The sequence below is a fragment of the Dunckerocampus dactyliophorus genome, chromosome 17 (assembly GCF_027744805.1).
Source record: "Dunckerocampus dactyliophorus isolate RoL2022-P2 chromosome 17, RoL_Ddac_1.1, whole genome shotgun sequence".
In the NCBI taxonomy this organism is placed as follows: Eukaryota; Metazoa; Chordata; class Actinopteri; order Syngnathiformes; family Syngnathidae; genus Dunckerocampus; species Dunckerocampus dactyliophorus.
The window spans coordinates 10155307-10181814 of record NC_072835.1 but is presented as its reverse complement, the minus strand read 5'-3'; the positions used below and the strand labels follow the sequence as shown (position 1 = coordinate 10181814).

The 26508-nt window shown below is 39.4% G+C and overlaps 1 protein-coding gene across 1 annotated transcript in view; it reads left to right on the top strand.

Annotated features, from left to right (window-relative positions):
• The window catches only part of LOC129170542 (cingulin-like protein 1), a 64750-nt gene that overhangs the window by 30116 nt on the left and 8126 nt on the right, over nt 1–26508 (top strand). Inside the window, exons 3-16 of the mRNA XM_054758282.1 lie at nt 6305–6422; nt 6651–6841; nt 8529–8616; nt 14494–14991; nt 17814–18092; nt 19346–19417; nt 19824–19982; nt 20063–20164; nt 20462–20520; nt 20629–20776; nt 21157–21261; nt 22485–22637; nt 25710–25877; nt 25960–26133. Coding sequence (XP_054614257.1) covers nt 8578–8616; nt 14494–14991; nt 17814–18092; nt 19346–19417; nt 19824–19982; nt 20063–20164; nt 20462–20520; nt 20629–20776; nt 21157–21261; nt 22485–22637; nt 25710–25877; nt 25960–26133 — 1956 coding nt within the window. The 5' untranslated portion in view covers nt 6305–6422; nt 6651–6841; nt 8529–8577. The remainder of the gene's footprint in view (nt 1–6304; nt 6423–6650; nt 6842–8528; nt 8617–14493; nt 14992–17813; nt 18093–19345; nt 19418–19823; nt 19983–20062; nt 20165–20461; nt 20521–20628; nt 20777–21156; nt 21262–22484; nt 22638–25709; nt 25878–25959; nt 26134–26508) is intronic.

Genomic DNA, 26508 nt, shown 5'->3' with positions numbered 1-26508 from the left:
ATTTGAGTTTTGACTCACAAATGCTTGACGAAGACTCAAGTTTCACTGACTCACGGGTACTGGACGGAGACTTTACTTTCACCGACTCACAGGTTTCATTGCCTCACAGGCTACAGCTCGGCTGCAGATAGATGTGCATGTGCGAGTTTCTACGCATGTGCTTTGTGTTGGGTGACTCAAGTACCCGATTCATTTCAATGAGTGACTCATAAGAACTGGAGTCAGTAAAAGGAAACGATTTTCCTATCACTAACGCAAGTGCACTTTTAGTTCACTTGAGCTTAGCTGAGTTTAAAACCATTTCACTGGCTCTTTTGTGTAGAAAGGAAATCTTCTGACATGAGTAGGTGATGTCCGCCTCACCCTATTTTCTCCCCTTGTCGATGCTCCTGCCATGACAGGTACTTTGGCAAAACAACACTTAAATGAGTCTTGCAAGCTAAAACACATCTCAGGGTTTAAGGTGTTCCAACTAACAGCCTGCCCACACACACACTTCTGACACACTTCCTGGAAATCTCCGTGGAATTCTTGCCCTTAAACTAATATGCTTACATCATACTTCAGATCAAAGACAAGTTAATAGCTGTTTATAAGAAACTGTACCTATTGTGATGCCGCACCCTCAACAGGATATGCATAGCCAGCTTTTTTAAGGGAAGAAGATGTCGTGCCACAATCATTTTCCAGGGGTTTCCTTGGTTTTGAATTTCCATGACAGTACCAATCCTTGTTCAAGTTTATTGCAGGAAGAAATTTAGGGATTGTGTGACACTTTTGTTCATGAGTGCTGCATTACTGCTGTTTACCTGGCTTGGTAGATTATTTTTGGTCTTATTTCGAGTCATTCTACGTATATATTTTGTGCAAGTTGTTGGATGTGATTAATGACTTGCAAGAGGATCAATCTCATTAATTATATGCCGCGATTTTATGACACGCACAAATGTAGTCACAGGTAAACGAGTGTGTCGTCGCTTGAATTTGTATCAGTTTTTATTTTTATTTATTGTGAAATGTGACGGTTATCAATAAGAACTTTCTGTGGCTCGACTCATTTGTATGTATGAGTGCACATGCACTTTCGCCGTGCCCACAGATAAGAGCGATACGTGATAGGGCCCTCTTCAACTAAAAAAGACAAAATAACTTTACACATGTCAGAGCATGATTTCAAGGTGTAAATATGTGTATGACTACGTGATGAAGTTTATGTGGTGGTTTTTATTTATGTGTCAGGTGGTTTTTATTTACGATACAGCACAGGAGGTAAAGGTTTTATAAGATTATGACATCGACATGTATCCACTAAAAACTTCAATTTACATTATTAACATTCCTTCACAAAACAAAAATGTCTATTTTATATCCAGCAGCAGTTGATAACTTCAAAGTAGTACAATTTGTGCTGTACATAAGGCATTTTGTTATTGTATCCAGCCTGAAGCATTTATTTTTGTAAGTTTCTTTCTATTCACCTGAAACATGGGGAAAAGGCCCAAAAATTCTCAAATATCGGGAGATACAAGTTTGTTTATTTTTATCGAACAGTGACAGTTTCAGTGAATCTTATTGAATTAGAGCTTAAGTATTAGTCATTAACATTTATCAGTATACAGCGGAACCTTGGTTAGCGTCCGCCCCCGTAATAAATTAATTAATCACACAATAAATGAAAATTAGCTTGATCTTTTTTTTCAATAAATTGCCATGTGCATACGTGTGTTGCCTCCCAACTCCAGACAGACAGGAAGAGAGTTCACGCTGTCTGGTTTCAGCCGCTTGGCACGTTTGTTTCGTAGAACAACAGTATGAACGGAGTGAGCCCTTTTGTAATTCATACAGTCTCTTTGTCTCGGTGGGTGGAGACGGGGCCGGTAGCATACACACAGAGTGCAGAAGAGTGTAGCATAGTAGAAATTATATTAGTAGGTTGCAATATATTGTCATGTATTTGTTTATATTTTTTAATTGTACTTTTCTTCTCTAATCTCATTCTCCTTAACCCAATCTCATGTAGTGTCTCGCCTCGTGACAATAGCATCTCATAAAAACACAAAATCAGCAAAGAAAACGCAGCCCAGTTATTAAAATTGTACACAGGGTTTTCCCTTGGATTTTTTTGAAGCTGTGGTGGTGGAGGGTGCACTGCCGTCACTGTGTCATGCCAGTGCTGTGTCTGCAATCTTTTTTTAGATAACAAATATCAATTTTTTTTATGACACTTAGAGCAGTGCTTTTGAACTAGTGGGGTGGGCCCCGCTGGGGGCGGGGGGTGTTGAAGTGGTGGGAGGCGTAAGAGGCCTGGAGGACTTTCAGTATTAGTGCAGACCTGCCAACATGTATGAATTTGTTGTGCTTAGAGTGCAGTTTGACTCTTGAATATGCTTGTATGCTTCACTGCTCTCCATTTTGTTGCATTTTGCTGGTTTCAGTTTTGAGTTCAGTCTGTACAGTACAGATAAATAAATAGGTATTATCAGTTTGTCAATAGTATTTCAAATTGGAGGAGCGTGAAAATATTTATGTTCCCCAATGGGGCGATGACAGAAAACAATTGAGAACCACTGATTTAGGGTTAGGTTTAATTTAATGGCAAATTTAAATTGTACTTTATTTACAAAGCACATCCCCACTCAGTGTGCTCATTTGTCATTAAATACATACATGTTTGAATAGAACACTTATAAAAATACTAAAAGGTGAAGCAAATATTCTTTGGTGAACTACTCAACATCAGCTGGTGAGCTACTGCTAGCATACGAGCTAGCTGTTGGAGACCCCTGTGATAGCGTCACTGTCTAAAGCTGTACACACTACATGTTTGGTTTGCACAACTTCGACACACAACTGTGTGTTTTGAAGACAAGCCATGAGTATTATAACGATAACAAGAGAGCAAGATTGTTAAGTGACAATTTAAAAAGGTAAGTAGACAAAAACACGCTAGTTGGATGCCGCCAGCCAGGCATGCAAGCAAAAATGCAAAAGTGGAATGAGATTGAAACGTGAGCGATCACACACACGGGCGTAGATGGGCTTAGCATGTGACAAGCTGTCGTCAATTAACTACACATTTTACAGGGTATTGTTCATTCTCCCGATAATAAGAAACAAAGTGAAAGTCAACACAAGACATGTCTCGTATCTGGTCACATTTAAGGTGTGGGGTCTTTTATTTTGTAGCGGAAACGCTGGTACATTCTGAAGTCTTGTGAGGTCTTACTAAAGTCTTGGAAAGCCACGCTTTGATTTTCTGTGCGTAGTTTTCCAAATTGTACAACTATAGTGGAGTTTTAATTTTTTCATTGTTCTTTTATATTTGAGCATTTTTTTAATTAACAAGACATTGTTTTATGCTATGTCCTCTTACCAGCTGTTGTATTTGTTTGTTTTTGTTCTTGTTTACTGTATATGTATTGCACGTATGCAACACAAATCATGATTAACCTTTGACTAAACTCATTCAACTTTGTCCACCATATAAATATCCCACTGTTGAGCGTTTATTCATGAGTCACTGAATACATGCTATGCAACCCCTATATAAGTGAAAATTATTTACGATATTAGGCTCCAAGTTGTGAGATACAGTAGGTGGTGGTGACAGTGGTGTATAAAAATGAAGAAATAAATAACACCCACATATTTTCACCTGCAATTATATGCATTCATGTAATTATGGAGCCCTATTTACGCTAGCACCTAATCAGAACACACCCGACAGCTGGCATTGTGTGTGTATGTGTTTGTGTGTGTGTGTTTCAGAGATTTGACACATTGTTTTACCATGTAGCATATGCCAGTGTTTTTATAGGCGCATGTAAATGCGTGCATATTCTCACTGGAAGCAACACACACGCACGTCATTGTTAATTATGGCGTTTTCAGTGCGGTGAATGATTTTCTTCATCACTCGTCACACTTTTTAATGAAGACCTTGGAGTGGTTAAGAATGCTCTTGACTGACAGTTGCACAATTATTTGAGAAACTTCAAGTTAAAGTCTCTTCTAATGTGCTCTTTGTGCCTTCACACAACCACACAGAACTAAATATACTAACAATAGGATTTTAAGTCAACTATGTATTTGTCAGAGCTCTCAAAAATTGATTTCAATGACCATTGTGAACCATTTAAAAACTAGACTTGATCGAAAAAAATTCTCAAATGGTTTATATCCATTCATCATAAGCTTGAATGTCTGTCATTTGGGCTCTTTCATGATTTATTTGAACAATTATTTTCCCAGGACATTTTACTCATTTCTAGAATGATTTCTAAAAACAATAATTGCGTACATCATTTTGAATTAATTTTAGATTTTGTCTTAGTTACACACATTGTTTGATATTTACACCCTTACTCACACGTCACAAACTCACACCTACCTCTCTCATGATGCAACCAAAAATAACACAACACGTAACACGTGGAACACACAATGTAACTGTAACAGGGAATATGCGGGTATGGAAATAGATGCTTACACACTGATATACATGCAAAACAATGACCCGCAAGACACACTGAGAATCCCTTGCACACACTTTCCCAACACAAAGTTATCCGGCATGCTTTGCGGTGCTAAGACAGCACTTCCTCACGCATCCAAATTGATGTTATGCACAGTAGCACCATAGACATAGCCCAGGTTTGATTAAAGTGTCAAAAGATTTTGTGAGCGTCTCAATTGCTCGTTTTTTGGCTGTTCACAAAAAGTGGGGTTTTACTATACTGTATACATAGTCATCAAAATCTTATAATAAGTGTAGATTTACACAAGTAGGTGAAGTCTTTTTTTGGGCATTTTGCAACAACTGCAGATGCCAAGATGATCAGTTCAGACAAATATGCATGAATGCACGCTATTTGGATGTGTCACCACTTTTTCAAGGCTTGGAAGAAGACCCATTTTGTCACCCTCGGATAAAAGGAAAGTGGTTTGGATGTTCAGGAACAACCAAAGAACCACCAAGACTGCCATGGACTGAACAAAGTCACGACTTTACTAACTGTCAGGCATGGTGGTAGCATCATGCTCTGTGGAGGGTTTGCTGCCAGTGGTACTGTACGGTGCACTGCACAAAGAGAATGAAGGATGAGGACTTACCATCAAATTCACCTCAAATCAACACAATGATCCCAAACATATATCAAACCTGGTTTTGGAGTGGATAAAGCCAGCTAACATAATTTTTTCTGCAAAAAGTGTTGGGAGAAAAAAAAATTGAAAATAAGCAAATATGATGATAATCAGTAGGGTTCTAGCGTCAATGGCGCCCTGTGCAAGACCTCCCTTCGGCTTCCCCCTATTGGTTAAATCGCATTTTTACCAGGTAATATATGTGTATTTGATCACATCCATTCAATATTGTGCTGTACATAAAGTGATGACGTAGCGCCACACCTTTATCTTTGGCCCGTTTTTCCTCTTCTTCTTTTCTCTTTTTTTACTAAATTGTGCATCCGATGGATTCGACTTTCTCATTGCGAGGATGTTTTGTTGACACTAAGTCATCACCCGCCACAGTCGACTGTGGCAGTCAAGGCTAATCCAACTCATACAGCCTCACAATTCACTCCTTTTTGTAGTGAAACAACATATTGTAGCGTGTTGGGGAAGTGTGCGTGTGTGTTTTCCAGCATGCTTTGTGTTTGTGTCGCACCGTGAGTGAGATAGTGGTTTGAGTTGATGACCCTCTGTTTTTTGATGCTATTAGCAAATGCAACAGCACTACTTTAAAGCAAGCTGAAGTTTGCCTCTGATTATTACCTGGTGTTTCTCAATAGAATACAAAATTCCACCAACAACGGTTTCTAATAAATGACAGCAATGTGCATTGGAATGTAATACCGATGGATTACATCATGAGTTCGACTTCCTGCACTGTCGCTGTCACATGTCTCGCTGGTCTGTAGTGTCGTTGCAGTGAATATTTGCTTGCTGCCTTAACAAAGGCACTTAATCACAATGTGCATAGCTATGAAAACACAGTTGTGTTTGCTCAGGGAAGGCCTGGAGGAAATGTAAGTCGAGATGCTTGATGGCTGGGTGTTTCCACGCCTCTTTCAAACTGGCTGACAGGTAGTGAAATATGTGATGTAGTAAAAAGTGACAGAACATGGTTTATGGTTGAAATGTCAAGGCCATGAGAGCATGTTTTTATCAAGAAAAGATTGTTTTTGATTGTTTTTAAGAATAAACGTGTTGCCAGTCAAAGCTAGTAGTTATTCTGAAACTGCTCAGGTTATTTGTTCAGGAAAAAAGCCAACTTATTGCATTCATGTCTGTGTGTTATCAGGCACCTGCACATTGATGGTCGTCTACAACAGCTGACCTCTGAGTTGCTTGTGCTGCGAGAGAAGAAGAAACAAATCCAGCAAGAATTCACGAGTGCCCCCACCCTTCAAACATCCACTGTAAGTTAACATGGCAAGAACACAGCATAATAAATCCTTTCCTTAATCTAATAGGCGTAGTCTTCACCGATCAGCTGATTAGTATTGTATTCAAATCGAACCAGTGTAAATTGTTTTCATGTCACAAATAATGTTATTCTCAAATGAATTGTGAGTATTTTTAAAACTTAGATCAGTCAAGTAGAAGAACTTTTAACAATTCATACGTTGCATTATATTTCTTCCCAGGTGCAGTTGTGTGCTTGTCAGGAACTTCAGGCCTCCGTCGGTGAGAGCTTGATCCAGTTCGAGAGGCTTGTGTTTCAAAAGGAGGCACTGAGCGCCCTTCGTAACCTTCTGAGCCAAGACCTGCACAGATATCAGGAAGAGACTACGAGGCTAACAAGTTTCACAAAGGTCATACTCAACCAATTGCACAGGTACACAATAAATATAGTATTGTGTTATGACTGTGGCTCTAATCACTGTAAATGTTATATAATGGAGTGAAAACTTGATCTATTCCTGGAGATGTTTTTTTTTTTTTATTCCGCATAAGACGTTAGAGTCGTGGGTCTGTGGCACATAAAAACAGAAGCTGTAATGTAAGGCAGTGTTCTCCCTTAGTGTTTATCTGCTGGCTTGCTGTGATGGATTTGTGGCTAAATGGATATATTTGCACTTCAATGTCACGCAAAAAAGAAGAATGTTACGCAAGGCAGCTGTTTTCACACAAAACCTCTTTGTCATGGCTTATGAGCTCCGCTGTCATTATAACCCCTTTACTCAAGAAAAATACACACACTTTTGTTTTCGCTGCCATTTCAAGATGTAAAACTTTTTCTATGTATACAGAAATCTCTCCCAAATACTGTTCACAAATCTCTTGTCATTTGTGTTAGTGAGTGCTTCTCATTAGCTGAGGTAATTCATTAATTTCGTAGGTGTGGCACATCAAGATGCTGATTAGATAGCATGATTATTACACAGGTGTGTTTTAAGCTGGCCACAATAAAAGGCTACTCCAAAATGTGCAGTTGTACTGTATTGGGGGCAGTCAGACAATTATTCAATGTCTGGTTTGATCACCTTTTGCCTCATGCAGTGCAACACTCCTTCACATAGAGTTGATCAGTTTGTTTATTGTGGCCTGTGGAATGTGGTGATGGTCGTGGATGAATGGTACAACAATAATTTTGTCACGGAATCTTTGCGCATTCATAATGGCATCAATAAAATGCACCTGTGTTTGTTGTCCATAACATACACCTAGCCATACCTATGCATACCATAACCCCACCGCTCTATTCACAACGTTCACATCAGCAAACCGCTCACCCATACAACACCATACACGTTGTCTGCCCCGTAAAGTGATTAATCCATGAAAAGAACACCTCTCCAAAGTGCCAGAAGTCATCAAATGTGAGCATTTACCCACTGAATTCGGTTGCAACGCCGAACCGTGGTCAGGTTGAGACCCAGAAGAGGACGACGAGCATGCAGATGAGCTTCCCTGAGACGGTTTTTAAGGGTTTGTGCAGAAGTCCTTCAGTTATGCAAACCGGTTGTGGAGAGGGAAAGATGCTGTATGTGGAGGTCCTGGGCTGGTGTAGTTACACGTAGTGTGTGTTTGTAAGGGCAGATTCTCTGAAACAGCCTTGGGGATGGCTTATTATAGACTCAAGGAATGAACATTCAATTCACGGGTGGACATTCTTGCAGTCAGCATGCCTATTGCACGCTCCCCGCAACATCTGTAACATTGTGCTGTGTGATAAAACTGCCTTTTATTGTGGCCAGCCTAAGGCACACTTCTGCAATGATCATGCTGTATCTTGATATGCCATAACCGATATGACAATTACAATATGGCAATGGAGAAGTGCTCTGCAACAGTTCACAGATTTGTTAACAGCATTTGAGATAAATAGGCCTCTTGTGTATATAAAAAAGGTTTACAGGACATATATTAGTGTTCACAAATCAAAAAATAAGCTCAAATGTTGCACGCAACCAGTGACCAGTAATAGTGTAGCGTTCCTCCCTGTCAGCAAACTAGTATTGCTGAAGAATGACTGTTGTTGTATGAAATATTATATTTTATAGACTCCCTTTTTCCTTCAGGTCAAAAGAGGAAGAAGACAGCTCCACCAACAGCCCAAGTGGCACCAGCATGCAGGAAAAGAACGAGACAGTGCAACAAAGCAACATGGTATAGTAAAAAACGAACCATATAATCTCACCTCTCACATTTGCATTGACTGCCATACTGCCATAACTTAGGACTTGTTTGTACATGTGACTTTAGCTTGTATGAGTTCAATCACCTAACACTATTGGTTGTTTGGTGTATTGAGGGTGCAGTCCGCCCTGATTAGAATGTTTTCCACATTATAGTGTAGCTGTTGTATAATTGTGAAAGATTTTAATACCAGTTGTTGCAAACACCACACTTTGTGGAGGTACCACATTGAGGTGGGTAATGATATCTTTGGGACTTTATAATGAATTCAGCACAAGCTTGTTTGACGGCATTGTGGTCAAAGCTCTGTGTGGACCTTTCAAGTTCTTCCACGCCACAACTATCCAAAAATGCCTTTATGGACCTTATTTTGTGCATTGGGGGAACATAACACAGACTCACCTAGATTGTTCTCATAAAGTTGGAGAATTACTATTATTCATAATCTCCTGGTAAAATAAGGAAGAGCAGTGAGACAAACTTAGTAAATGGTAAGAAAGTAAAAACGTATTAGAGGTAGGGTTGCGTATTGTTTACATACGGTATTATTCGATACCAAATTTATAACTGGTACACAACTGTAGCGATGTCAGACTACTCCATTTGCTAGTTTATGTTACATGTTTCATGCAAGAGTTGTGTATTAATTGAGCAAAATGAAGTTACTCACACAACATTACTTGCACAATATCACTTACTGCAGATGGCTGAGTGTGCATCATATGAGGTGTAGTGCAAGCAAACTTTGTAGTGTTTCAGCCTGATCACTTTAGCTCAATGTGCAGGTGGAAAACTAAAGTCAACCGTAACACCATTAGGACAGGTGACTCCGGAATTAGGTGGCGGTAACGATACCTCATTTTGTTCTCACCGATATGTGCTTTTTTTTTGTTTTATGGTCTTCTTACTAAGTCGGCACAGATGCCATCATGGTGCAGAGTTTAGGTGTGCATCCCTAGATTGGGGTTTGTATTTCTGGCTGATGTTGTGGCTAATAAAAAATGAATCAATACATGTATTCACTCAGCCATCTTTGCTGATATTTTCGGACGTCAGTGATTCTTCTCAAAGATTCCAAACATTACCCTGGAGATAGATACACAATTTTGAAAAAATGATATATTCACATACAGTAAAAGCCAGCCTAATTACAGGCGAGTCAAAATAAAACACAAAATCATTCACTGAGTACCTGTTGTTAAGGTAGGGTATGTGTGTGTGTGTGTGTGTGTGCATGTGTGTGTGTGTCTGGCATCAGTCCAGCTGTTGTCAGTCTTTCTTAGACAGTTGGAGTAGATATACAGCGAGCATCTGTCTGCTCATCTGGCTCTGTCTCTCTCTCACTCTCTCACACACACACACACACACACACACACACACAAAACTTTTAGCATCTTTCCCCTGAAAAAAATAAAAAACAACCTAATAGACTGACACAGTGGTGACAGGTAGCGATGAGGAGAGAAACCTGGTTTGGAGTCTTATTACAACAGGAAGCCTGTCAAAGTGTCATTAGAGTTTAAGTGGAGAAGCTTAAACACAAACAGCAGACACGCTGGCACTGTCTCCTGCATACACATAACAAAAAAAAAGTGTGTGTTTAGTCGAGATAAAATGCACACCAAGACCACTGTGGTGAATGCACAGTAGATTTTAAAGGAGGCGGATAACACCTGTAGTTTCTTTTTAACGTGGAACCACAATTAATGCAGCGCCAGAAGGCCTGTGGTTTCGTTTTCATTGTAATAAAGACATGGTTTATACAAATGGAAGGAATGGTGTTATTTTTTTTCCACGGCTTTTAGAGAAGATACATTATATAGAGTGGATGCCCGTATATTCGTGATTCAGCATCAAATAAGCACATTTTTGGTCAAAAAAAAAAAAAAAAGATAATTTTTGTTCTCAGAAAATAGACAGTTTTTTTCCACAGAAAACACATCTCATTCATCATAAATATGCAATAATACAGCTAAAATGTACAAAATACATGCATCAGTGTTAGAAAGCCCGCAATGTTTCCATATTTATGTCTTTAAGCTTTACTAATAATGTTTCTTTTTGAACGTTGAGATGTTGAACTTCTTTTGGTGGTTCTTGAATCGCACCATAGTTGCCTGCTGAGACACAGAAGTGAAACGTATAGACAATTTCCTCAGACACTGCCACAGCTTAATAAACCCACCAAATGTATCTGTACATTTTATATTTTAAAATGGTTTATTTAGGGCTTAAACCTGGACTGTGTCACAAGTGAACAAGGACAATTGAAGAGAGCTGGCAAGGCTTTTTGAGCTGAATCCATTCAGTCATTAATTTGTCGCTTTTATTACAAATGTTGATCCAAAATCAGAGGCGAACATCGACATCAAGCAAGCAGGAGGGTTTGGAGGGGGAGTTAGCCGTGGTACAAAAATGAGCATTTTTATGGGGGTTTTACTGTAATATAATTGGATACTCGATTCAAAAGCAGATATGAAACTTTCAACTTAAAGTAAAAAAAAACCCTGACCAATTATTTGAGAATTTTACATAATTTATGTAGATTGACATTGCTAAAGAGGTTTAGTTTAACAAGATTTGTTTTTATTGTGCTGTACATCTACGTTGTCATGACATGACAGACATTTTTGTTGCAGATAGAATTGGTGAAAAAGAAGATTATGGTTTAAATCAGGGTGTCCTGGGCTGCAGTGTGTGTGTGTGTGTGTGTGTGTGTGTGTGTGTGTGTGTGTGTGAATGGATAAAACAGAACTTTTTGGCTTGTGTCATGAGAAATGTGTCATGTTTTTAAACCTTATTTAACAACAGAACATGAAGTTACTGGCTTACGGGTGTTGGTTTCATTTCATGCAGCGGCAGACACACATGCATGTGCCTCATAACACGCGCAGGTGATTAGAAAAAACAAACATGATGTTTTTGTGTAATTGTGCGCTGATTTTACAGCAAATGTTTTATGTCGTTGTACATCTGATATCTCACTATATTGATGCAGGGAGACGTGACAAAGTCAGCTGTGATTGCTTTATCAGGCTTCTGAGTGGCCAACATGCACATGACAGCTGGTAAATGCGTTTTTATGTATACAGTTTTGAAACACACGTTGGACTCCCCTGATTTAAATAAATAATAAATATTTATGGCTTATTGGTTACTAGAAAATTGGTTTCAAAAAGGAAATGTCTTGTGAAAACTAAACGCAATGCCTTCCTTTAAATATAATATGCCCTTTTGGTGTTTTTTTTTATTTTTTAAATACCAAAATAATTCGGTCATGAAGCAAAACGCAAAATGATTTCATGCTGTTCAATTTCGAGGCCTTTGCAGTTAAGGGGATTCAAACCTTCAGTCTCACGCTCCACTTCACTAATCTAGATGAGCCAATCGGCCCTGTGAGAGGTTTGATAACCTTTTCATCAGATTATTTGGGTTTAACTGTCCAAAAGCAAGCCCAGATTTGTGTAATCACACATCAATATCATTAGAAAATAATATATTTAGATGTCATTTTATTAAAGGTCTTCAAATGTCACTGATATATATAAATATATCCTGATTTGTGCACTTATATAATTATATGTACAGTATAAACAATAATAATGCCACTTAAATATTGGTTTGTTATGATATATTAATAAGATATTTACAATAAATAGTTTATGGAAAAGGTATGTTTCTTTAAAGGGTTTTTTAAATATCTCTCTTTGGTTGTAAGAATTATTCTGTTAAAGTTGTATTTTGTTTTTCATTAGTTTTTCATTGGGTGTAATAAATAAATAATCCATTAATAAAAACAAATCAAATCAAAACTGATTGACAAGAACATCTGCTTGCTTTAACTTGGCAAGGCTGACTATTTTTTTTTAAGTTTTTTTTATTTTTTTAACATTATTAAATTAATCTTTTGAGTAATTACTACCACTGAGTTGTTTTTTATTATTGTTTTTTTAGCTAATCACTAATAGAAAGAGGCTTAGTAAAAGTTATAAGACCACATTTATTATTCACACATAGGATATGACCAGATATGACCATTTACCAGATTTCAGCTTGACTGGTAACGCATAATACCGATTAAAAGGTAATTGTCGCAGTAAAAATACATCTTATTACATGAATAATGATGCATATGAGAAATAGTCACACATATGTGTATGTGAGCACAATTGTCCAATAATCATTTGCTGTGAGCTTTCATGGACATGTACAGAAGAAAAATACCAAAATATATGCTCAGAATAAAAAATAAAGGAAAGCTTCCCCCCCAAACTAGGCCACAGTGTAAAGACATTCACAAGCATCAAGAGGAAGTTAAAAGGAAAAGCACAAAGTAGATTCCACTAAGGAAGAGAACTGAGAAAACAATTTCCGTCAACAAAGCCGTCAGGTGGCCGCAAACACCCAAATAATGAAAGGTCCTTTTGGCTGCAGATGGATGACAGTTGATCAAATTTATTGCCCGTAGCTAAAAAAAAAAAAAAGGTTTCCTATTGTCTTTGTGCAGATGAATTGAATGCTGGTATGTGGTTGTTTGGTAAACAAAGCCATCTATCAAAGAAATCTCTGCAAACATTTCCATCGCTTTCTGTACCGAATCAGGTTTTATTCAATACAATCGCGGCTGGTAGGACATGAGGACGAAAACATGGAGTTAACAGGGCACACCACCAGTTTAAACATTAGGCTCAGTCAAGGATCCTTCACAGCCTGGATGATGTATTACGGCTATGACTGGATAATAGTGTTGTTTGGACTTGATGCATTGAGGGAATGACTTAAAGACACTTTTTTACATCCAACAAGCTGTGTGTAGGAGTTCAGGCAAAGCAACGCACATCTACTTTCCAACAGCCACAGTTCAGAATATGCGGCGCTCTTTTAGGTCCAAAATCTGAGCAATAACGAGTGTGTGGTTGAAAGGTGAAAATAATAACCTTAAAATCATCCGCTTCAAGTTAATCTCTCTCCATCCTGTAAACATGTTAATACTTTAGTGAGCCGCAGTGATCCCAAACCTCAGATATCCTCCACCCTCCCCTTTCGGTTCTCCCTGGGCTTGCCACCTCTCCCACCCCAGCGTCAGCTCACCATCCCACAGGGAGTCAGGCAGGCGAGTCCCTGGATTAAGGCCACACGGTGCTTTGGCCCCAAACCCACCAAATTAAACCCTTGGACTTCTGCCACTTAATTTCTCAAAGTGGCATTGGCCTCGTTGTCATGATTGTTAATTAAAGTTGGATTTAGTCAAGTGCCTGATTGGCAAACAATGAAAAATGTTGCCATTTTCATTAATGATTTGTCTCTTTTGAGTTATTGAGTGAAGTGGACTTTAGTGTCTACCTCATTTATCTAATTATTTATGTGAGAGACAGCCGGGTGTTGGTTTGGCTGGGAGATTTTTCAGATGAGCAAACAGATGTTGCAGTTTCTCAAGAGGGATTTATGTCAAAATTAGAGTTTACACACACACACACATGCATACACACCTTGTGTCATTGTGTAAATGATGTCCTTAAACAAACAACAATAGAGAATAAGGAAATAGGATAAATGTTGCTGTTAGAGAAATGTAATCCAGTACTGCCTAATAAAATACTCTACTTCGAAAAGGTTGACCACAATGTGTTCCAGGATTCTGGTACATTTTTTTCCCTTGGAAATAACCAGAACAAAGGGGATTAATATTGGGCCATCATTGGCAACCCAGAGTAGATAAAAAATATGTAGTTGATACAAGATATTCACAGTGAAATTCAACAATGCACTTCTAATGGGGTACCATATGCCTTCTGCTTTGCCTTAACTTCCTTTGGGGGTGTTTGTTATTGTGTCCGACTCTTTCAGCATATGGCCGAGTCTTCTCCCTCCCGCTCGCCACTTAGTCCTCAGCAGACCGCCAACAAAGAAGAGGCCAAACAGAACTGGAGAGCCTGTCAGAGGAATGCAGGTCTCTCAAATCTGCAACGAGCTGGCAGCGTCAAAGATCTTATCAGTAAATTCTCTGGTCCAGATTACGACATGTATCTCAGGTCTCCTCTGAGTCTTTATTCTGGAGCAGGAAGAGTTCAAAAGCTCACCTTCTCTGAGGCTTTTAGTTCTCCACAGTCAAAGTTGAGTCCGACCGTTATCTGTCAAGACAACAATCCAGTTCCAAGCATCTCTGTGACTCCTCCATTCAAGGAAGAGAGTCGGAGTGCGGACGTATCTGTTCAAAGAGTCGTCCAAAGTAGCCAGATAACTGCAAGAATTGATTGTCCTGTAGGACACAGCAGTGAGCGGACAGATTCAAACAAAAGCACAGACTCTGGTAGAGATTCGGTGGCGGACTCTGGCATGGGATCGGTAAGCAACAAGTAAACAATCTCGCATGAGAATTTCTCTGCATGAAGATATGGAATTGCACTGCATGTTCTTGAAATGCATGATTAAACACTGTACCAAGAGCTGCAAAGATGATTCTAAGCATGCGCTCAATAATCAAACTAGTCAAATAGATTTAGTCAAGCTTCACTTTACACTTTCCTTACTGTAAATGCTATTTTTCACAAGATAATTGAACAACATGATGTGGTCTGGTAAAATATACTTTGTCATTTGTCATTTCTGATCGGGTTTCTGTTGATTCAGTGCTAAGTGGCGAAGCAGAACTGCTTTTTTAAAATGCACACAAATCTGTCCTGTTGCTTCAGGAAGAAGTTTGGTGAGCTAGAGACCACCGCAAAAATTCTAAAATGGACAGCAGTCAATCATGCTTGCTGTGGAGATCCATGCAAGGTCTCACCTCATTGGGAAAGTTTCTGAGAAACGTACATTCTCTTGGAGCTGGGACCACAATCACCAATACCGCCATAGGACCACCATACAAGCAAAATAGAGACAGAATACTACGTTGGGCATCTCATGATTAGATCATTAAGGTCTGTGTGATTGCAGCATGCAGTTAAAGCTGCAATATTTACCATCTTCACTAGATGGGACACAAATGTATAGATTTGGGGGGTGTTTTGCAAAGCAAGTTTAGAGGGTTAGCGAGCTGTGTTGAGTGGAAAGCGGGACTTGCCTGTTCAGCGAAGGTAGCGCTCTTTTAAAGCAGCTGTATCGTCATGGTAACTTAGGCTAATGTCCAGGCTTTCAGCTTAAAGTCGGCTATGAAAGTGCCACTGTTTCACTGTTTAGCTAATTGAGAGATGGTGTCACCATTTATTTAGAACGTACGTGGCACGTACATGGAGGGGACATGGAGAAAAAAAAAAGAGCATTTCCTGATGATATTATCCGTGATAAAGAGTTTCAGATGAGGGAATACACCAAATATGGTTGCTTTTTGAGCTGAGCACCAGGAATAAAATGCAATATGAAATAATAATTATGCCACTGTTAGCAGATGCATTATGTCACAGCAGTCCTTGCGTGAGTAGTCAGCCTGTTAGTATTCTTATATCACAATACTAGGTGGAGGAATAATCATTCTGAGGCATCAATCAACTGGAAGAAAACACGTGTTTATAATAACAAGGTAAAATTGTCACAAATGAAAAAAGATCGCCACAACACGTCAACACAGCCATCTACGTCAACACTACCATCTAGTGGTCACAAGAGATAAACAGTTTATTTCAAAATGACAAAAAGACAGCATGTTGCTCCAATTTATTTATTTTTTAATATATCAAACTTGTGCAATGTTGAAAATAGTAAATAGACTAGGAGGATATAGTTTGTGTAATAATCAGTGTTAACTTGCGCATTCACACGCTGCATGCTTTCATACCAACGATCCTCCCTCGCTCTATTGGCGGCGACAGTATTGCTTTTAGCAGTCATAATCTTTTGGAAAACTCCTCATAATAATTACTTGCGCATGATATGACGTCAAACGCCCCTTTTTATGTGAACGCACTCTTAGCACAAAGCCGAAAACCAGACTTGACCAAGTAAGTCGATAACCACCGTCGTGGGACCAATTACGGTAAGTCTGATTGCGGATTTTAGGTTCGCTTGAGCTGCATCTTGAACACAAAGCCTGGGTTGGTTGAGCCACTTTCGCAGAAAACCCCCTTGATCATCGACGTCATAAACAAGTCAAACACCGCTTCCAGTATTAGCAGTGTGGAACTTCTCCAGAGTAAATTAGACAGATAAAACAGAAATCATCAGCAGTCGTTGTCTACCTTTAGTCAGAATGCTATACCAAAGCTATACAAAAAGTGCAGAGAATGTTACCGAACAGTGGAATGCATACTCTCGCCGTTGATTTTTAGAGGGTTTATTGACAAACCGTAATATGTTACTGTTGACTTTAACGTACGACAACAACAGCATACAAGTCCGACAATCAAAACCAAACAGCACATACTTCCTTGTTTTCCACAGATCACATGTCATTGTCACACCATGAGATACTTGAGGTGCATCTGGAATTTTCATGAATAACATTACTGACCCATAACTGTCACTAACATAGTCATAGTGCTAACAGCCCATTACCAAAAAAGCATCTTTTTTTCTTGCAATCACTTTATTTAAATAACAAAAACGCACAGCAAAGCTACAGATGTGTTGTTCTTAATGAGCAGTTTTTTTCTTTATTTCAAATCATGCAACTTTTGCAACAAATAAACTCAGATTATGAAAAAAAAAATTATACTAAAAGTTTTTAATATTGATGGACATGTTGAATAAAGCGCTATGAAAACTCAATTATAAGAAATAAAAATGTAAAATAGCATATCAGACACATCAGATGGAAAAAACGATTACAATTCCATTATCTACTGACATCATTTAGTCCTAGTTTTTACCTTTGATTGTCCTCAGTATACAACATTCAGTGATGTTTTGTGGTTTCGAATGCGCTCACATAAATTAACTATACTTCATTTTAGTCTGTACACATAAGACATAAGTTTTACATGTTTGGGGATATTTCAAAGAGTTGCAACTGGATTTTGTATCGATAAGCATGTTTCCTTCCATAGTGCTGCCTTTGTAATAGACGTCTTGATTTGATTTCACCTGTTGGTGCTATGCATTCATTACTTCACACTTTGAATCGCTGGCATCAGCACATGCTCACTAACATCTCCCTTGTCTTTGTCCTGAATGCACATAATGGTTGCACTGTCTATTTTTTGTTGTTTCTTCACGTTTCCTCTTTGTTTCAGGAGCCTGAAAGTGATTCAAACAAGCAGCCGGACAGCCTGTCAGAGGAGGAGCCCTCCACTCCCCGAGTTGTGCCGCCCAGCCCTAGATATCAGCTGTTCCTTGACAATGAGTTGAAGACCAACGGCTTGAGTAGCAGGGATGCAGATGGCCCGGGAGGCGGAGGGTCGCTGGGGGAGAATGGCTCCAGGCTGTCCCGGTGGGAGACCACACGACCAGGGTTGAACAACTACCTAGGGTCCATGGAGTCCATCGCCTCACGGGACTTTGACATTGATCGGGTAGGTGGGGCTGACACGTGCCTTTGTGTGTGTGTGAGACAGATAACGGGGAGTAGATTCATAAACTTCACAAACAGAAGTATTTGGATCAAGGATTTGTAATCGCTGCCCTCAAAGGAAATGAAAATGGAAGAAAATACAGTTGGCTCCCCTTGCAGCAAGAACAGATTGCATCTTTTCTGGGAAGCCTTTTTACTAGAAGCGTTTAGTGTCTGTGGGTGTTTTGTCCATTTATCCAGGAGAACATTTGGGAGGTCACTGATGTTGGACCTTAGAGAGAGTCTGCTGGCTCACCGTTTCTCTTCTAGTTTGCATCACAAAAGTGTTTGATGGGCTTTTGTGCAGGGTCTTCCACACCAAACTCATCCAAACATGCCTGCCTTTCTGCACCAGGACACAGTCATCATAGAACAAAGGAGGACATTCCTCAAACTGCTACTACAAAGTTGTAAGCTGACAATTGCTTAAAGGGTTTTATTAAAGGAAGAATTAAGATTCAGAGGGAAGTAAGGATCTAGTCCAACTCCTAATTGATTAGTTTTCACAGTGTTCACACAAAAAAGCAGTTATTAAACATCGCCATCTGGTGGTGAAAATATAGATTTATGTTGCCTTCTGATTTATAAATTTCAACCCAATCATGTCTTTTGGGGACATATGCCTCGGAAATATCCACAATTCACCTTTTTTTTGGATGATGTGCTTGTGTTCCAGCTTTCCTCATTCGTTTGACTGTTATGACTGTAGAGTTCGTTACAATAACTCATTATTTTAATACTAATCAATAATCATGCAATACAAGACTTCCAACACTTGTTATCAAGCTTTCCAGTAAGGGGGAAGTCTGGGCTTCTCTCCTTTGGCTGCTGCCCCTGCGACTAAATGAAAGAAGATTGATGCATAGAAAATGCAAGTGTTGATCCAAAACCGGAGGCAAACATCAATGTCAATCTAGCAGGGGGGTTTAGAGGTCAAAGTGTCAGTAGACATTTTCATGGCCATGTTGGTTACTCGTGAATGTAAGTGATCCACTGTATGAAACCTTTTGACAATTTTTCCAATTTTGTAAGTAGTAGTTTATTAGTTGTAACTGTAAGCTATCGTCATCAAAAATTAACAAATTAAGAAATACATTCTTGAGCTAGTTCACTCTGTGTAGTAAATCTATAGAACATAAGCGTTTCTTTTTTTTTTTTAGCATTTTAAAGATATTCTAAGTTATTTAAATGTTTTTTTGTGTTTTTTTTCCACAGGCAAGTGTGACTGAAAGCCCCTCTCGAGTGTTCCACAGTCCCTACAGCATGAACACGAACGCACACAACTTGGTAAAAAAAAGAAGAAAAAAATATTCATGTGTTGTTGGGCAAAAGTATTAGGACACATGGTCTTTAGACAACACCTGTAACTCTTCCGTGAGCCTGGCTCACAGTTTCCTTGCCTAGTTCCTCTCAAATGTTTGTGATGGGATTGAGGTCAGGGTTTTGTGCGCCAATCTCATAGTTGCTGACCTTAAACTGTCCCTCACAATGTTGGAAGCATACAATTGTTCAAATGTTTTAAGAAAAATTCAGCAACTTACTATTATAATTAATTAAGGGCCTGTCCCAAGACTTTTGCAGATACAGTTATGCTTGTATAGTTTTGACTGACAACACTAAAGTTAATGAAACCTTGCTTGAGTGAACTAAACACCCACCCTTCTTATATATTAATATATATATATATATCCAGACGGGAATGATGTCTCCTGCCACCTCAGAGTTGAACCTGCACACCTACAGTCGTAGTGACAGTCCAGTGCTGATGACGGGGCCCACCATAATCCCCCCTCGCACGCGATACTCCGCATATGATGCTCTCCTGAAGAGGAGGAACGACGTCCCCAACCCTGTATGCATCCCAAGAAATACATACACACTCTGACAAAACACATTCTATCCTAACTTTGCTTTTTTCACGCCCGTATGTAGGTGATACCCCAACACTACAGCTTACGATCTACCACACTGGGGGGCCCCAACAGAAAAGACTTCATTGAGGAATTGACCAAACAGCTGGATGCCTGTCAGAAGGTAGGCCTCGCTTGCATCAATTTCAGAGCCCGTCCTACGCAAATAAATTGAAAGGCGCTTGTCTTTCATTTGTAAAATAACATGTCACCCATTTTACATGGTTAACAAATTACAAGTAGATACATGATGTTTATTGATATAATCAATATAAATACACTATACACCACATGTCCTTACCACAAATTAAAACATATGTAAATAAGCCTTTCCGACCAACGTACTAATTAAACCAACATTTTCCAATATCAGGAGCAATTTTTGTATCCATTTTTGAACTGCTGTGTATGTTCTCTCCAGCGTAACCAGTTTCTGGAGGCAGAGAGTGTGGAGATGGAGAAAGAGCGGAACCAGATCAGGTGGGACACGATCACATCATTCAGCGTGTTGCACTCACTTTGAAAACGTTTTGTCATGTGTGATGTCACAATGTACCTAACACAAATCATCCCGTCCTTTGCCTTCAGGTTCGAAATGCGCGGCCTGCTAGTGAACAACGAAGACCTGCTGAGAACCAACACTCAGCTGGCCAATGAGATGAAAAGACAGAGAGAGCAGATATTGGAGATGGAGAGAACCAATCAGATCCTGGCAGAGAAGCACAGAGAGATGGAGGTACAAAACAAATGACAGGGTTACAAAAGACACCACCTCACAAAAGTGAGTACACCCCGCACATTAAACCCCATTCAGCATCTGTGGGGCATCTTCTAACGGAAGGTGGAGCACTGCAAGGTTCCTAACATTCACCCCCTCATCATGGAGGTGTGGAAGAGGCTTCCGGAGGCAACATGTGATGTTCTAGTGAACTCCATGCCCAAGGCAGTTAACGCAGTGCTGGAAAGTGATGGTATCCACAATAATTATCTTCAGTCTGGTCTCATGAAAAGATATCATTAAACATTTGGAGAAATGTGAGAGGTGTACTGACTTTTATGAGGTGCTGTTTGTGTGTGCGTGATGATTGAGTCTCTCATCTTATGTCATGTGTGCAGATTGAGGTAAAGCAGGCCCGCGACATGATGTTGGAGGCCAATACTCAAGAGTACGCCTTCAGCTTCCTCCAGCAGACCCTTAAAAACAAGATCCAGGATGCTGAGGTAGACCACAGCAACAAGAACTATTTTTTCAATTCCACTGAGCTGATATCAACGTATCATGTCGTTAAGCAAATGTGTCAAATGAGAACTACTACAAGAAATGTACAAATGTAGTTCTCGATGTTTATTGATATAACTTGTTGGCTTTTACCTTTCCCGTCGCATCACGTGTAATTTTTATGTAGCCTTTACACTGGATTATTTTCCTGATACTGCTCTCCCCGGGACTGAACGTCTCCAATGGGTGGGTGTCAGGACCATGGCCGGTCCTCCAGATTTTGGTATCAGTCCAATACCAAGTAAATACAGAGCCAGTATCGACAATAACAATTGTTTTATTTTTACTTTGACATTTTTCAAGATCATTGAATGGTTTTGTGATTTTTTTTTTTGATAATTACATTAAAACACAGAACGTACTGTGTATAAATATACAGAACCTCAGTTAGCATCATAAATTTGTTCCTGAAGGTCCAACTGAAGTTGAAACATGTTCTAATCGAATCAATTATGGAAATCCAAATTAACATGCAGAAAACAATTCGAAGTGCATGCAAATGCGGAACGAAAGGGACAAATGAGCATTTAACGTCACTTTTACCTCCAATGAAGACTTGATTGTTGACAAAGCCAGTGATGTGGCAGCGAGATCCACACGAACACCACCATTGTTTTTTGCTACGAGTGCTTCCCACCTTCTTTATCAAAATGCTGGTGCTTGTAGCTCTCTTTTGCTCCATGGTGGGTTATTTTGCAGCCATGATCAAAAGAAAAGCAAAGACTTGTGGCGTAACTGTGTTAGTTAGAAAATAACTACAAAGTCAACCGCTGATGACATCATAGGCGAGAGATCTTGGGGACAATGACTTCCTGTTTTGCTTTCTATGCTAAAAGGGAGATTTTGTGGTAAAAGCACATTAAGAACACAGTTGGACTCAGGAAATGTTTTAATAACAGGATGCACTCCACATTGTACACTAACTGGAAAATGTACGTGGACCAAGGCAAATTTTTTGAACATTTTTGACATAAACTGAAAACACACCACAAAAAAAAAACACACCAAAAACACATGTTCATTTCATCGGACAAGGATGATATACACAATTTGTAAAAAGCCAATTTCCAGTGATCTTGCATCCCCAGGTTGTGTTGTAGTGTAACCTGGGAAAATGCTGTTCTTATCTCTAATCTTTATTGTGTGTGTGTGTGTGTGTGTGTAGGAGTGCCTGGAGAAGCAAACGCAGCACTCTCAGACTCTGGCAGAGAAGTTATGGCTTGCAGAGAGACAGCTGGAGGAGCTGGAGGTGGACAAAGACAGCAAACACAAGAAGACGTCTGAACTCAACAGCACCATCCACAGACTGGAGGAAGAGGTGCGTTAATACGGTCACGCTTTAATACACAAACAAATTGTGTGAGAATGCTGAGAAATGCCGGTACCATCTTTTCTTTAGCACCAATAAGCTCTTTGCATCACAACTACATACAAAAATATATGTTTTTATTTGTGCCAGAGAGAAATAGATGCTGGCAGTTTTCTGAATAGTTCAGTGAGAATGCTCCAGCATGCAACTCTGGACATCAAAGTCATGGAAAAAATGATGAGACCACCCTTGTTTCTTCAGTTTATTGATCCGTTTTAATGCCTGATACAACAAAAGGTACATTTGTTTGGACAAATATAATGATGATAACAAATATAGCTCATAAGAGTTTAATTTAAGAGCTGATATCTAGCAACGTTCATGGTTTTGTTCATAATAACCAAAATCACTTAAGTTCTTACATCAATAGCTATAGCATTGTACTGCCAAAAAAATGAACTCTTATGACCTATTTTTGTTGTCATTTGTTATATTTGTCCAAACAAAGGTACTTTTAGTTGTATCAGGCATTAAAATGAACAAGAAACTGTGGTCTAATATTTTTTTCCATGACTGTATAGCAGTGTTTTTCAACCACTGTGCCGTGGCACGCTAGTGTGCCGTGGGAAAGTATCCAATTTCACCTAATTATTATACGCAAATAATGTGCGGTTGCCGAGTGTCTGTGCTGTCTAGTAGTGATCGGCATGTAAGAGAAACCATGTAATACACTTCCATATCAGTAGGTGGCAGCAGGTAGCTAATTGCTTTGTACAGGCAAAATAATCATTGCATGAATGGTCAGATGGCGGTGACAGTGGCGTTGTGGCTAGCGAAACAGTGATGGATAAGTTTCTGAAAAGGAAAGATGCTAACTCTGAACTGCACCCTGGAAAAAATTCAGACCCAGATGAAGGCCCAAGTATGAGTGGAGGTCAAAAGAAAGCAAATGGATAGCTGAAGCAAAATCTCTTGCGCGAGGCAACACTAATTGTCTTTCATTTGGATTTACTTTCACTGGGGATGCAAGGAAACGATTACGTTGTGCTTGGTGTGTGGTGGAAAGCTATCCAACAACGCTCTGGTCACAAGTAAGCTTAAACACCATCTCCAAACGAGACTGAGAGTTGTTGAGGAAGAGTGTTGTGTGTGTCTTTTGTCTATTCCTGCCAGGATATTAGCTCTGTGTTCATCCAAACAGGCCCAGGTTTCACACTGAGTGAGTAGAAATGTGAATGATTCTAAAATACTTGTTATTTTTGTTTATTTGATTCCCACACTGACGTCTGTGATGAGAACAACTTTATATTGTCAATGTAGGCTACAGAGTTAATTTGCAAGCATTTTTGGCTGGTGGTGTGCCTCGTGGTTTTTTCAATAAAAAAATGTGCCTTGGCAATAAAAAAAACATGCATTATAGCATGTAGACATGCCCCCTAGAGGCCTTGAGCAGTATAGCAATGTCATCAGAACACACTGATAGTATGTTTGTGATGTCATGACCACATCATTGTTTTTTCTGACCATTACCTCTATTTCCGTCTTCTGAGGAAGTTTTTGGGGTAGTAATAATACGTGAATAAATCATGCTCACACAGTACACACTGTGCCTTCTTAACATAAAAAAACGATAGTATTTTCATGCTAGTACATTGCATTGCATTGGCATTACAGTAAAGTAACATGCTATGTGTTACTTTACTTTTAAAATTGTGTATTCAAAATGTATATACGGTAGTGCTACACTCTTCACGAGGGTAACGTTCCAAGACGAATGGCGAAAAAACACAAATAATGGATGCACTCATAAAAATAGAGTCGTCTCTCGCTACATTGCAGTTTGAACATCGCAATTAACAATTAACAATTAACTAATAAATGATTGCTGTTGAATACGGGCTGTTGTTAGTAAAAAAAAAAAAAGCATATTTAAGCAAATTGTACTTACTCTTGGGCTAAATTAAGCATTTTCAAGCCTAAAATGTTACATGAGCCAATTAAATGAACTATCCATCCATCTTTTTCTATGCCGCTTCTCCTCATTAGGGTCACGGGGGTATGCTGGAGCCTATCCCAGCTGACTTTGGGCGACAGGCGGGGTACACCCTGGACTGGTCGCCAGCCAATCGCAGCTTAAATGAACTAAAATGCAAATAAATACAAGGCAGAAGAAGCAAGTAAATGTAGTATTTTACATTGGCCACTAGGTGTCGGTGTTAAGTAAGACAAGGACCAGTCGTGATGGCCAGAAAAGGCTACTGCAGGTTTAAATGATCCCAGGCACAATCATAAATAATCATAATAATACCACGGGCTACTGTTGGAGCCATGACCACGACAGGCTAAAACTCACAGGAAGTACACTGTCTAGAAAAAAACAATAAGGAACTGCTGATGTGTGAGTCTGTTATCTTATGTATGTCTTATTTCCTCTGATTATATCTACTATATTGAGTACCTAATACAAATATAAAGGTGACTATATGGGTGTTATTTCATGTCTGGAGGGCTCTAATATTAATATTTTTTAATACTGAATTCTACTTTGCGGAAATTCACTTATCACGGTCGATTCTGGAACCAATTAACCATGAAAAACGAGGGACAACTTTACATAAAAATTATATTTTGATATAATATATTCACATTTAATCAACGCATTTTCAATTTTACACATTAAGAAACAATTATAGATATAACAAATTGTACCTACAACACCTGCAGTTACACCACATCACGTCTTGCCAAAGAATCTTCCTGCTGGAAAATGTTGAGTGGATTGACTTACAGCACCCTCTGCTGGATTCATACTGTAGATGCAGCACTTTCTTTCACATACAGACGGTGCCATCAAACCACATTCCATTTCATTTATGTTATGTGTCATGTGCACCTGCACATTTTTCTGTGCAGATTGCTTTGTTTCAGTCCAGCAAACGAATTACTGCTAAAGATGGTAATGATGTCACATTGTTTGTCTCCTGTATATGACACATCAACTGCAAACCACCAAACAGTTTTATGTGAAACTGCAAGCGTCCGTAAGTATACTGTATGTATGCATGACTTGTGTGTCTCCAGCTGGCCGAGGCCCTGCAGATGTCCTCCCAGTCCACAGCAGAGTTCAACCTGCAACAGAAATTGCGTCAGGATGCCCAGCTGAGGGTGGAGGAGCTGGAGGAGTCTTTGCTGGAGAAGGAGCAAGAGCTGCAGAGACTTCAAGCTATTGTCAACCGGTTGCAGGGAGAGGTTAGTCTACACTTGCAATATAATAGGAATAACAATTTAAAGTATTTGTGTGTGATAATAATATGATCTATATGTGCCGCAGGTGTCAGGTAAGCTGATTGACAAGGAGCGCACGCTGGAGGAGGAGATCCAGCTGAGGGAGAGGCTTCAGCTGCAGTGCAAGCAGGCGGAGAGGACAGTGGACGACCTTCACATGGAGCTGCAGACCACCATCCAGGCCAGAGATGACCTCGCCAAACAACTCAAGCAGGCTCAGGTACTGATCAGCTGGGCCTCACAGTTCATAAAAATGTGGAACATTCAGTGTAGAGACACAAGACATGAGATACCTCCATGTTTGAGTCAGACTAAGGACCTTTGTTTCTATACATTGTGTGTACACGCTTAGCCTTTGTCGTAAGTCAAAGTAAATATTGTCATACAAACTTCGGAGTTCAACTCTCGGCCCAGACCTTTGTGTGGGGAGTTTGCATGTTCTCCCCGTGCTTGCATTGGCAGTGTTTCCCATACATTTATCTTAATCTTGCCCGCCACGGATAAAATATATAATATATATATATATATTTTTTTTTATTCTGAGCATTTGTTCATCAATATAGTGATGTAATGGTTGTACATTATCTTTCAAATC